General features: G+C 33.6%; 1 protein-coding gene across 3 annotated transcripts in view; it reads left to right on the plus strand.

Moving 5' to 3' along the window:
• LOC115237000 (caskin-1) overlaps positions 1 to 12860 on the plus strand; it is a 31458-nt gene extending 18598 nt beyond the window's left edge. For 2 of the 3 annotated variants that reach the window (XM_029809741.1, XM_029809740.1), the window contains exons 2-7: positions 7440 to 7718; positions 8757 to 9080; positions 9154 to 9491; positions 9605 to 9997; positions 10175 to 10639; positions 10735 to 12860. In XM_029809741.1, coding sequence (XP_029665601.1) covers positions 7448 to 7718; positions 8757 to 9080; positions 9154 to 9491; positions 9605 to 9997; positions 10175 to 10639; positions 10735 to 10989 — 2046 coding nt within the window. In that variant the 5' untranslated portion in view covers positions 7440 to 7447 and the 3' untranslated portion in view covers positions 10990 to 12860. Of the gene's footprint in view, positions 1 to 4227; positions 5016 to 7439; positions 7719 to 8756; positions 9081 to 9153; positions 9492 to 9604; positions 9998 to 10174; positions 10640 to 10734 lie in introns of those variants that run through there. The other variant, XM_029809739.1, reaches the window with a different exon arrangement.
• Positions 12861 to 14453: the final 1593 nt, after the last annotated feature.

The raw sequence follows: 14453 nt of genomic DNA on the forward strand, positions 1-14453 counted from the left end.
CTCTCTCTCTCTCTCTCTCTCTCTCTCTCTCTCTCTCTCTTTAAAGGATCGCGTTCGATCCGTATTCATCGTATCAGACATACGCGGGCGGATAGAAGAGGGAGGGATTGAAAGCAAAAAAGAGATCAGAACTGTAGGTAGATATAGGTACACCTATATCTAACCTCGTCTACCCACGCTTACGAAAGTTCTTCGAAACTCGAAACGAATCAATTTGACGAGAGAAGCTTTTCCTTCATTTTTTTTTGCTCTGTAACATGTCAAACATTCCGATATATTTAATTTGTGCTCGCAAATTTCGCAATGAATGAGGAATGAAAACGAGTTCGTATGTCGACGAAAAAAAAAAAACATGATTTCTGCTTTGCATTGCCAACAAAAAATTATTTCATAAGATGGACACATATTTAGAAATATATTTCAAAAAGTGGAACGTTTTATTTTTTGAAATTATATTTTTTATTGCAAAAGGAGAGAGAGAGACAGAAGAGAGAGACTTTCTTTTACATTAAATCAATTTTTTTTTATTGTAATAGTTATTAATTATTTCAATTGTGTGATTCATGATCTTTCTCTTTTTCTTTCTTCAGCGAAAAATTTCTTGATTAATAAATTCTCTCGCATTAAACTCGCACAATATATTTTATTTGTAACTGCAAAAACTTTCTACATCGAAAGTTCTTATTACGTTCTCTCTGCTTTAAGTTTACCGTCACGATCGTAGCATATGTCTGGAATTCTTGAAACTGCGAATTTCACATTTACTTCATACCACAATGTGTACATATATGACCTCAATTTGCTAACTTCCATAGGCGCAACCTTGAAATGCATTAATCTGTTGTTTGATCCATAGAACGAAATTAATTAAAGACAACGTAAAAGAGTTCATTACGACGGAATGCATTTCTATTTCTTTCGCGTATTTCCAATATATACACAATTCGATTTTGTAGAAATTGCATCACACGTCCAATCTGATGCTTTCACATTGTAGATGATGTAATAAAATTTTGTATTATCATTAACATAAATTTGTTAAATTTAGAGAATTGCGTTATAATAATTACATATTTAACTAATACTCAAAATAGATGCATATATAATTAATAATTATTCTCTCACATCTACATCTATTTTATGAAACTCCGTGACGTGAATGAAATAGGAGATACGTGTAATTTAAACTTCTATAAAGTTCATCCAAAATAGAAATTTTAAAAATTTAAAAATTATCTAAATACAAAAACTAAATAAAAAATTTAATTTATTTTTAATTTAATTAAATTTTACTTCTACAATTTGAAAAATGTCGTTGAGTTCCTAGCTATTAAATGTGATAACAAATCATTATAATTTAATATAACTATGTTATTTTTTATTGATTTACGGAGAACCAAGTTCTCTCATATGCATATGGCGCTTTTATTTTTATTGAAAATCATGTTAACGTTTAAAAGAAAAATTTCTTCGAGAACTGTGTCGCAAGCTGATTGTAGCCATGGCATTATTCAAAAAGAAAAATATTACACTTTTTTCACATGCAATAACGTATACTGGTATTGGAATATTCTAATCAAATGCCAAGGGAAATTACATACAGTATATGGTAATATAGGATTATTATTTCATTTTTCTTTTTCCATTTTTTCTTTTTCTTTTTTTTTTTTTTTTTTTTTTTTATTATGGTAACGATATTCTCGTTGACATACTTTTCCGGTGACCGCGGCGAGAATGTTATCGGTAATGCTCCTATTCGCAATTATTCGCTGTATCGCTTAATTATCGATCTGTGTCTTACTTAGTTAGTGTTATCTCTTGTCACGAAGGTATCAAATTATATGATACAACCGTATTTTTAACATCCTATTCTATATGCGTATTCTCAACACATTTGTTTTCCGTGGAACTCCTCCATATTTCATATTTGCCACGTGATGATATGTAGAGTAGATAATGAAAGACAAAGTACATCATGCGTATCTACATGATCTCAATGCAATGACATTTTCATTTTGCGCATGTATTATTTGAACAAGAAAAAATGGGGAGAACGTTTGATTTCAGCAAAAAATACGGTTGTATTATTTTTCACACGATTTTTTAACCGCGCCATAAATAAAAAATTATAAAGAGAACTCAGTCCAATTCTCGTGTTACGGATATTGAAGACACCTCTCGTAACTTGTTTTTCGACGGTAGTTCTTTCCGTGCTATCTCTTTCTTTCTCGAAACAAGAAACGATAAATAAAAGATAAAAATATTAGTAATACAAAACGATCAAATTATCGATCATAATTGCAGAGCAAGGTAACTTGTTCCTGCTCGTCCTTGACGAGGATCCACTTAAGCGATCGTCCACCCCGATGCATTATGCAGATTACACGGGCCGGTCGTAGATTGCGGCGTATATATTTTTTTTTTATTTCCTCTTCTTGTTCGCTCTTAGAGATGTCCAGCATCCTTAAAGCCGCGTCCACAATGACAATTGTTTCATCGCAATCGCTGACATACTATGATGGTTATCTACGAACTCGATAAAACTTTTTATTAATCGGATTAATTAAAATCGATAACATCCGTTTTGACATAATTAATTGACAAATAAATTAGTTGTTATTTCTTAAACGTTTTGATATACAAGATTAATATTCTTTAAAAGCGCAAAAATAAACAAATAATAGTACTTTAATAAATTATAATGTAGTCATTTATATTACTGTTTGATTTTGATAATGTTCAAATATTGATATATATCGACATTAATAAATATAATAAGTATATTATCAGATTATTCTTACACACGTAAAGTAATCTTTTTCCTTGCATTTTTTTATTATATAATTTATATTATATTTATAGCGCTCAATTAAACTAGAGTATATATTTAAGTAAATCGAAAGAAAAAATGCTTGAAATCTGATCTTTGTAAATCTGACAAGTACAGATTAACAAAAGTGCAATATATAATACACGCACATACGCACAATTCAAGATTACATAATATTAGTTTGTTAAACTCTTTATAAAACCATAATAGAAAAATATAACAAAAATAGATAGTTTAAGATATCTTTATTTTTTTAATAAAGATATTTTGAAATTTATCTCAAAAAATCTATTTAAAAACATTTTGTTTTTTTTTTGTCAGCTTTTCAAAATAAAACAAAATTTATTTTGTAAAGACATAATTAATTATCAAAATAATATTTCAGATAATCGTGATATACGGATTATATCGTATATTATAGTATATATAGAATGCCCATGAAATAAATGGCAAAAAACTTTGGGAACTTATTCTATTATCCACATGCTAAAAAAATTTTTGTTATAATTAATTTCCAAAGATAGATTTTTACGTTATTAAGAATCAAAACTTGCGATTGCAATTCTTATCTTTATGTTGCATCTTACTTCCATATCTACATTTCCTCACTTTTAACCGAAACATTCCCTTCGTAATCGGAGTCACGGCGTCGCACCAACGCGCGTTCTAGAAAGGAAACATTTAAATCATATCGACAGCCTTTATTAATGGGAGGGAAAAAATGCGCTTCGTTTCCTGCGGATCGTGGATCGCGTACTTGTCGTCTCGCGAGGCCTGTCAGCCGGTCGCTCGATCAATGAAATCTCTCGTCGTTCCTCTCTCTCTCTCTCTCTCCTTCTGCCTTGCGCAGGGAGTAAAATATTAAGTCCTCCTTCTCTTACGAGCCGATCCTCATCGTTCTCTCAATATTTCCATATGTTGCGTCGATTTGCATGCCGCGCTTTTCAAAAGCTACCTACGCGGGTAGCCTAGCAGGGGCGGCCCACGCTGGGTTCTGGAACCCGTTCACCCACCATTCGACCTCGCCCTCTCGCCACCACCAACGTGCCGTTTCACTGACACCGTATACGCGCCTGCGCTTATCTAAACCGTACTTTCTGACAGTTCCGAATAGGAACTGTCATTGTGCTTCCCTTCTGCGAGATAGTTAGCTATCCGATTCATTGAATACAGTATCGTGTGTTTCCTTAAGTCTTTAAAGAACGGATTGATCTGCAAGTGCTTGCTGTTCTATCGAGAAAGTGATTAATCCAATCAACGTTTATATCCAGAATCGTCATTGAATTTTCAAGCACTCTCTGAGCAATCGAATATTTTTATTGTGTCGTCTGCATATAATGATTAATTTAATAAAGACTATTAATCCGTTAATGGATGAACAGATATAGTTGATTACGATCTCATCTAATGATCGTTTAGTGTACATAGTGATTTTAATGGTGGCATAAAAATGTTCATCGAATCTCAATCTTATTAAATCAAATAATAAAAATATATGAATTTAACGGAATGAAGAGAAGTAATAACTGAATGAAGTTATATATTTTGAAGAAAAATTTTTCTACGGAATTGCTCATCGAAATTGACGTTATTGTAAAGCCCGACTTTTTTGTCTCGATAATATATCTGTGCAATTAATCTCTTCGACGTTACGAATGTGTCTGAAATTACATCCATACGTTCCGTACTTATCACACTGATAAACGCAATCACGAAGGTATGTGAACGGTAGCGACATTTGGTGAACGGTATTCGATCACGTATTCATCAATAAATAGTGACTAATCGTCAGAAGAATCACGTCTATGTTTGGAAACGATCGAAACAGGTTGTGATATGGTGTAAATGGCGATCACCGCCGTAGCCAGCTGTCTGGGTCCCCCGCCCTTGCCACCCGGGAAGCGATTCCTGCAAAAGTCCTCGAGAAAATTGTCGTCCACTTACAAAAGTTTTCGCGACCCTGCCGTGGAGGCTTGGCTCCTTCATGGAGCTTCGGAAGATCCGATGGCGAAGCTGCGCTCGCGCGAGACGACAGTCGGAGCGATTGCAGTTAACCAGAGCCTGTTCAGAAGCTGCTCCGAGGGCAACTTACGAGCTCGTGAAACGACAGCCGCGTTGCCGAGCAATACGCCCCTGGACAAATGCATCAAGGCAATTTACGGCAGTTGGAAAAATCTCTTGTACCGTAAGTGCGCGGATATCGTGTCGGGATGTAACCACAAACGGGAGGGAATATCGATTAAGAACGAGAAATTTACAATTTTGAGCGAGGAGAAAACTCCGCTAAATCGCTGCTCTTACTTCGATATCTGAGATATCTCTTCAAGAGAGAGAGAGAGAGAGGGAGAGAGAGATTTGTAGATATTGAGAATTTAAATTTATATTTATATTTTTCTTTAATGAATATATATCGTTTTTCGAAATAATAAGGAAGTTATTATTTATTTTATTTCTAGTAAGAGTATTATATATCAGTTTTTATAGCGGCTCTGAGTAATGAGTCGGAACATGATACGATAACTTTTATCAGTCATCGAACGAATTAACAAATTACTGTTTCGCTGCTCGATATTTATGATTCGAGTTTCGTTGGTGAATTACGCCTCCTTCGGTTATCGCCGAACCTACATACAACTTTCACACAGTAAGCACATTGTGAGCTGTGCATTCCGCGCTCGCAGAAGCGTCGATCGCAGAAGCGATCTGAAAACTAGTACATGTACCAATATGTATCGCAAAAGAACCCGATGGAGTCCAGATAAATACTCTTTTAAATCGCGAATTTCTTTTCTTCTAAAACAAATCTCTATTTTATTATCTGAATAAAATTGTACTCACGATTTATATTTTATTCGCGTATCGTATATATGTCAAAAAATTATGTTTAGAAGTAGAAATATCTTGTAAAGTCTTATATCACGCGGATATCTTTCTCTTTTTTTCCTTTTCTTGTCGCTAATGTTACATATTTTCAATGTCTTCGAATCGCGTGTAAGATAAAACAGCCGGATGAACGAGATCGATTGGATGTGACCTGAATGATCTTTTCTTAGAAAAACAAGTATGAGAAGGAAAACGAAGTTTCACGAAATGAAGAAGATTTTTCCTGTTTACGTAACGAATTGACACATCCTGCAGATTGTGTGTGACACCAGTCTCCTCTCTTCTCTTTCCTTTTATTCCATTTTTCTTTTTTCTCTCGTCTTCCTATATGTAAGGCCAGTATCTTTTATATCTATACAAGGTTTTCGTTTCATCTATAGTTGTGGAATGTTAAGAAAGAGCGATGTGTTAATCACCTTGTCAAATGATCCTTTTTTTCAGCTACTATGATGTATTCCGCCTATAACTTTACTAGGCACAACTGTTTTATATATTGTCCACATTTGAAGGATTCGTCCAACTCATGGTGTGAAATATATGTCTAAAACAAAAATATTTTATTTGGTTACTTAATGAAATGTAGACACATACAATATTAGAAAGATTCGATGTCAATTAAATTCATTATTATTATGTAATTTTTAAAAAATAATTATTATTGAAAATAATTATTATTGATTTAAGCTCTTTGATCACAGGATTATTTATTACTTGAATGTTTGTTTCTTGAAGTCGTCGACACGTATCAAACTTTCGGTCTTACATTCGTTTTATACGATTTCGAATTTTTGAAGTATTAAATTTTCTTTTAAATTATAAATGATATGGAATATTTACAAAAAGAGCACTGAATCTCTGATTATAAATTGATATATAATACATGACCAAATATATATACTGTCATATTTTATATCCATTTTTGACAGTTAATTATTTAAAGAACGGTATTATTTTATTTAACTTTTATTTATTGCACATACAATATAAAAAGAAAAAACTTATTGCAAATATTGCAGTAATTTTGCAACTATTGGATAAACATGCTTTTATTTATAGTTTGTTTCCAGATACTTTCTGTGATAACATTTTCACGATTATCTATAATTTTTTTTAATTTAGTGAAAATATAAGAGCTATCACGCACTATGTATTTATATATGGATCATCATATAAATAAATGTTTGAAACTAAATATTTATAAATATTTCTGCATGTTTTACACAAAGCAACTTACCTAACTAGTTACGGCAATATCGTTGAATGTTGATGGATATACTCATACAACATTCTGCCATTTAAACTTTGATATTTTTATTTATACGATATACAGGATATTTCGCGTTATTAATAATACAATCGTAACAAATCTAAAGAAATACGTAAATTAAAAACGTATAAAAAAATTATACAGTAAATAATCATTATAATTGAATTAAAATTGTTATAATTCTGAAAATTCTTTATCATTAATTTATAAAACTAATTTTGTAATTGCATCCCGCGCGCGTACCAGGATTTCTCGATGTCACAATTTCAACAAACAGAAAATGTTGCGCGCACATATTGTGTAATTATGAGACATAATTTATAAAACAAATTTCGCAAAAAATTCTACACATTTCATCATCAATTTTCTTTCATTGTAATCTCCACGAACACGCGTGTGTTATCGTATATATCGTACATAATCGATTAAAATTTTTTCTTCCTGCTGCATATGTTACAGTTGGCGGTATGAGCCGGCCGTCCAAAGCCGTGACTCAAGCGAAGAAAGTAGCACCACCGGCTGTACCAGACGTGTTTCGACACTCGGGCTCCTCTTTTGGCTCGGCTGGATATGCTAGCAGCGAGGATAGCTGCTTCCTCTCTGGAAGCGGCCCCGGAGGTACGACGGACGATGGTTCCTACGGGATGCCATCTGGAAAAAGTCCGGGACCTATTTTTACCCATCCTGGCTTCGCCTTTCCGCCTGTGATCGGCAAATATGCCCACGCCGAAGATCAAGGTGCGAGTTATACGATGATGAACGTACATTATATATGAGAATCGTGAAATATTAGGTTTAATCTTTATTGCGGAAAGTACAAAAAACAACGTCAAATATTACATGACTATATTTTTATGTTCCTGTGATATAATTTGCCATTTCGATTAAATAAACTAACTTTTATTTCGATTAATCTGAAAACAATTTTGCCGTAGTGAGTATAACAGGATTCTCGACAAAGTAAGGCAGTGTACAATATATTTGGACTACACCATATTCACTCTTCAGAACCCTACATAGCAAAATTTTTTTACATATTGAAAATGATCCTTTTATCAATCTTTTTTTAACAAGGAGATATAATTTAAATTTTTTTATTAAAATGCTAAAAATTTGATTAAAATAAGTGTTGAACAATCGGTTATCAATGACCCATACCAGTATTTTTGCACTGCATGAAGTGTCCTACATTATTGGATTGCATTCGCGTCCTTCGAATATGAGCATATATTTATGGCTGATGAAAATCAGTTCAGTTTAAATTTATTATTTGTTATATTTTCGTGCTAAAACGTAAGATATAAATTCTCTCCTTTCTTTATACTTCCTCTCATTCATCTTCTATTACGGTTGTATTCGTATTGATCTATTTTTGGTTCACTATCGCAAGAATTGATTTGTTCTGTGTTCACTAAAATCGAATCTCTTGGCACCAGTTTGTTCTAACTTTGTGAAATCACCGGAAGCTTTATTATATAAAATGTATGACTAAATTTATTATAATTACTTACAATAAATAACGTCTAAAAGTTGAAAAAATATATTAAAAAAAGGAAGACATTTTTACGTTTCTCAATTAATTGTTCTTTTTTTACAACAGTATTTAAAAAAAAATTATAGCCTAATTTTTGAATATTTGCAGATTGAAAAAGACAGAAATCTTAATTAAGAAAGAATTTAAATATTATATAATTAACGAAGAGAATTATATTAATATGAAAGTAGTATTAGAAATAATATGATTATAATAGATCAATTATTTTTTATATTACCTAGGTATCGATATGACCCAGAGTCCCGGCAGGGACAGTCCTGGTAGTTCTGGATCAGGTTCCGGTTCTAGACATTCTACGGCATCGCTGGATTCTGGAAGAGCATCTGGATATCATTTGGGACCCAGGGGACCCGGTGCTCTTGCCTCGTCTCCCAGATGCTCTATCAGTTCCCTCGGAAGTCATCCCGACCGACCGGCGGACCTTGATGTCGTTCACGCTTGGTTAACCGAGCTCCAATTTGAGGAATATTTTCCTTTGTTTGCTTCTGCAGGTTACGACCTTGCTACTATAACACGTATGACACCGGAGGATCTCACGGCTATAGGTGAGTCGAGTATCGCATTAGTAAGTCTACTCATATTGCGACACTCGCATCTACTCTCATTTATATGTTACAGGTATTAAAAAACCTAATCACAGAAAGCGGCTAAAAGCGGAGATAGACAATTTGAATATAGGAGATGGATTGCCGGAACATGTACCCGGATCGCTAGAAGAATGGCTCAGACTTCTTAGGCTCGAGGAATACCTTGGTGCTCTTCATCAGCAGGGCATGCGTTCCGTCGAGGACGTGACAACCCTTACTTGGGAGGACCTCGAGGACATTGGTATCGTACGTCTAGGGCATCAAAAAAAATTATTGCTGGCGATTAAGAGAGTTAAGGATATACGCGCTGGCAAGCGTATACAGCCGCTTGACCTTGCACGTTTACCGCCACATCCTGGACATACGCAGGTAAGTCATATTCTCTCTATTGTTTTTATATTAGATCCATTGAGAAGTTGTAATCTCTCTCAATTGTTTTATATAATAAAAGATTATATTGCAGCGATTGATTTTTTTTTTAGGATGTTGTTATTCAACGAGGCGGGCCTGATCTGCCATCGCCCGATGAGGATTGTTCCTCCCCTGTACTTAGATCTTTCCAAAGAGGTGGGAGCGATACTACTTGCGGTGCTACTTGGAGGAGTATGTACGCTGCACTTCCAGCTGATTATGGTACAGTCGGTCGTACTGGCTCTCGTGGAAAATCTTTGGAAAGCTTAGAAGACGCGCCTCTCGGTTATCCTCCGTCACCGGCCCCAGCTTCGCATCCACAACCCCTCGATTGGCGTCCACGCAGTTTCGAGGATGGCGATCTTACACCCACGAATGATGCTTCCGCTGTAGATACCGGTGGCGGCGGTGGCACACTTCCACGACCAAGACATTGCCTCGTTCGTCCGCGGCCTGTAGCCAAGGTATTAATTCAATTAATTTATATAATATATGTTCAAAATATGTATTAATATCTGAGTGAGAAAGATTTATCTGTCCAGATTTGAATAGTTTGTATATAATACAAGTCACAATCGCACGAGTTTTCCAGTATTTGTACATGTGTATATATACATGTGTGCGCGTATCTGTGATTTCAGGTCACCGCAACACCAGGACAATACAAATCTTTGCCAAGAGATTTGGATAACAAGTATCAATTAACTTACGGACTGGAGAGTAGTCCGCACCTTCCGAAACGATGTCCTCCGTCGCCCCCGAGACGGCAAAGTTCCAGAGACACAACTAGTTCTTCCATAGTAGGTGTAGGTACAGCAATTGGCGACGTCGTGATAGATTGTAGCGGACCAGTACCGACAGCTTCCTGCGATGATCATCACATTCATCAGCATCATCATCAGCATCAGCATCACCATTTGCTTCATCACCCACCGCCACCACCGCCAGCACCCACGCCTGCGCCTTCTACACCGCCGCAACTAAATCGACCGCCTTCCTCCATGTCACGTTCATGGGGTAGCGTCAGTGTGAACGTTAACGAGGAACACGAATTAATCGCTTCTCTCGCTCTACAGCATCGCAATGGATCGGATGCTAGTTTTAAGGTATGTTGATACTTGAAGAATGTTACGTTTGTAACATTGAATATTTTTTCATCTATGTAATATTTGTTATGTATTTTATTTTTATGTTTATACAGTCAAGTTCCAGTACAGAATCAGACTCTTTGCCGTTTGCAAATGAGAATGCAGGCACGATAAAGCAAAGGGCCGGCCGAGCACAAGAATACGTACCGGGTGGATCGAATAGCGGTATCGGCGGTCACGTACTCAATCATCATTCTAGTGGCGAACCTGCGGACGTTCTGAACGACATTGGGAATATGCTTGCCAATCTTACGGATGAACTCGATGCGATGCTCGAAGAGGAAAAACGTCAGGGCCTCAACTCATAATTATCACTGCCTTCGTTTTCTAATTGACCAGAGTTGCCATAAGTAAGCTTGGCTATTGTCACTGATATGCGAGATAAGATATTTGTTTAGTGCAGGGTACATGTTCGAATACGAGTAAATGCAATTTACGAGGAGGAATCCATGAACGAATACGAATGGCGTCGAGAGATTTGGATACCTATTATCCTATAAGAATGTTAAAGACAGAAATATTTACCGACATATATAGACATATTATATCTTTTTGTTGCATTTTATTTTGAGAGAAATGAGAGTGACATATTATATTACACTCTAAATTGAATAGTAATATTCGGTTTTGTATTGTACAGATTAATGCATATGTAAAACATATTTTCGCGTGATTTATATTTTGCTTCGATCATAGTTTCCTTCATCGTCTCTTATTGGGAGGAAAAAGTGCTTTACTTTTATATGGAAACATATCGGAGCAAGTTCCAATAAGTTTCCAGATGCAGCTGTTCTACGATAATATCGCACAATCTTTAAGTGTCTTCTACTTCTTTTGAAGTAGTTGTAGTTTACATTATATTTTTTGTTATTCCTTTTTTTTTTATAATGGACAATATTAGAAATGAGTGATAATGTAGAACATATCACTCTATTCTATCTGATAAATTAGCGCGTGTATCTTCAAGAAAATAATACACGAGATACTGACATGGCAAAAGGGGAGGGGAATAAATTTTTTAAAACGAGTATAGATATATTGAATGTATAATCATGATTTGTACTATATGTTGCATGTAGTACAAGCATGTTGTGCAAACAATTTGGTTTTCCAACATGCATCTTCCAACTATTCTTACAATTTATAATATGTAATTATAACATACAAGAAGTCTGATCTTCTTTTCTAGGAATTTGATTTTCATCAATACACGTACATTCCAGTTGACATTTTTCTATTTCCGTCCTTTGTTAAATCAATATATATGATAGAAGTCGAAATTTTTTACTCATAGCTTATTCAGTTATTAAAATAAGACAAACCATATGTTTTATGATTCATTGTCCAACTGAAACAGTTCCGAATGTCAGAGAGATATATTTATAGAGAGATTGTTACAATGATAAAAAATAATTAACATTCTTGATTATAATATAATATAATTTTTGAAAAAAAAAGATTAGAAGGCATAGGCGCGCAACGCTTTTTTTCAACAAGAGTTTTATAAAAAATAAAATTGCAGATAGAATTTCAAGGCAATATAATTTAGTACAGAAATAGGAGTAACGTATGCTAATTAACATTTTGTATTTATTGTCCGTACTAACGAATATAGAAACGTATTACATAACTTATTAATTATATGATACGTCCAGATGTGCAGAAGCACTTGGAAAGTATTCATATGTATCAAATCAAATAAAATTGTAGCTGCGGAGGCACGTTTTCGAGCGTCTTTGCTGTGTTCGAGGATCTGTGTTACTGGTATGTTTTCAGATCTGAATATAACAGTATCTTGCAAGAAATTTTTATAAAATACTTTGTCACGTACGCGTTATATTGAAGATAATTGTACAACAAACATTTTTTATCTATCTTTGCAATAATAATATTCTCGTAATAATGCAAGCAGCAGAAATTTAAATTAAGAATTCTTTACGTAACACGTAACAGGAATCTTGTTGACCTTTGTTTCAAGATAAGCTGATACAAGAAAACATTTTTTTTGCTATATGATTTTTTATTTAAGAGTACTTATACTAATAAGTCTATACCTATATACCGCTTTGGTATGTATTATTAATACTCCCTGAGCGGCAAGTCTATATGTTTCTATTTCCACTTTAAATATCATTTTATATACCAGTTTGAATGATAATATGAAATGCATAAATTACGACAAAATATATAATTATTATATCTCCTTTCCCCTATGTGCGGCACATTTTTAACCCTAAAGAGGGTCGCGTGTTATTCATAATCTGATCCAATCGCGTTCCACAGATAAAGAACACATAGCATATATGGAATTTTAAGGTACACTTAAACTTAGAATTAATTGATGAAAAATAAAAGCTGCTGAGTGCAGAATACTAGAGAGAGCGAGAAAGAGAGAAAGAAAAAGAAAGAGAATTGTCTTGTTAATTACTATAGGTAATATAGGTGCATGCGTGCGTGCGTGCCTGTGATGCGTTTTGTGTGTAGAATGCATAACATATACTTTATATATACATACATATATGCGGAGCGTGTCTTAAAAAAATCGGATATTTTTGTAATAAATCATCAATTTCACCAATTTGCAATTATTTTTTTCTTAACAAAAATATTGAGAAAAATAAGGGATTATCTTGCATACATCTTTTATCGTATATAATATAATATAATACAAATCTTTTAGAACCAGTATACTTGACATTTATAGTTAAGAATTCAACAAAGTGAGACATTGTTATAGATATTGTTGATAGAAGCAAAAGGCAGCTAAAAGATACTACAAAGTAGATTTACTTGTGCAATTCATAAAAATTATTTAATATATTCAAATTCAAGAATAAATGAATTGAGATAATATGCTCTTTTCAAACTAGTATTTTATAATTAATGATCACCAATCATTGACTTTCAGTGATTGTATAGAGTGTACGTTTCGCGTCATTGAAAAAAAAATTTTGAACAGATACTATTTATTACTTGACTCTATGCAATTTTTGACATAAGCTACGAATTAAAATTTTATGAAAGTAAATTCTATTTATGAAATTAATTGAAAAATATATTTTTATGTATTTGGTTTTTTGTTAATTCTTTTTTTTTTTATAATGGACAATATTAGAAATGAGTGATAATGTAGAACATATCACTCTATTCTATCTGATAAATTAGCGCGTGTATCTTCAAGAAAATAATACACGAGATACTGACATGGCAAAAGGGGAGGGGAATAAATTTTTTAAAACGAGTATAGATATATTGAATGTATAATCATGATTTGTACTATATGTTGCATGTAGTACAAGCATGTTGTGCAAACAATTTGGTTTTCCAACATGCATCTTCCAACTATTCTTACAATTTATAATATGTAATTATAACATACAAGAAGTCTGATCTTCTTTTCTAGGAATTTGATTTTCATCAATACACGTACATTCCAGTTGACATTTTTCTATTTCCGTCCTTTGTTAAATCAATATATATGATAGAAGTCGAAATTTTTTACTCATAGCTTATTCAGTTATTAAAATAAGACAAACCATATGTTTTATGATTCATTGTCCAACTGAAACAGTTCCGAATGTCAGAGAGATATATTTATAGAGAGATTGTTACAATGATAAAAAATAATTAACATTCTTGATTATAATATATAATTTTTGAAAAAAAAAGATTAGAAGGCATAGGCGCGCAACGCTTTTTTTCAACAAGAGTTTTATAAAAAATAAAATTGCAGATAGAATTTCAAGGCAATATAATTTAGTACAGAAATAGG

This window comes from Formica exsecta, unplaced genomic scaffold (assembly GCF_003651465.1).
Source record: "Formica exsecta isolate Colony F162 unplaced genomic scaffold, ASM365146v1 scaffold265, whole genome shotgun sequence".
In the NCBI taxonomy this organism is placed as follows: domain Eukaryota; kingdom Metazoa; phylum Arthropoda; class Insecta; order Hymenoptera; family Formicidae; genus Formica; species Formica exsecta.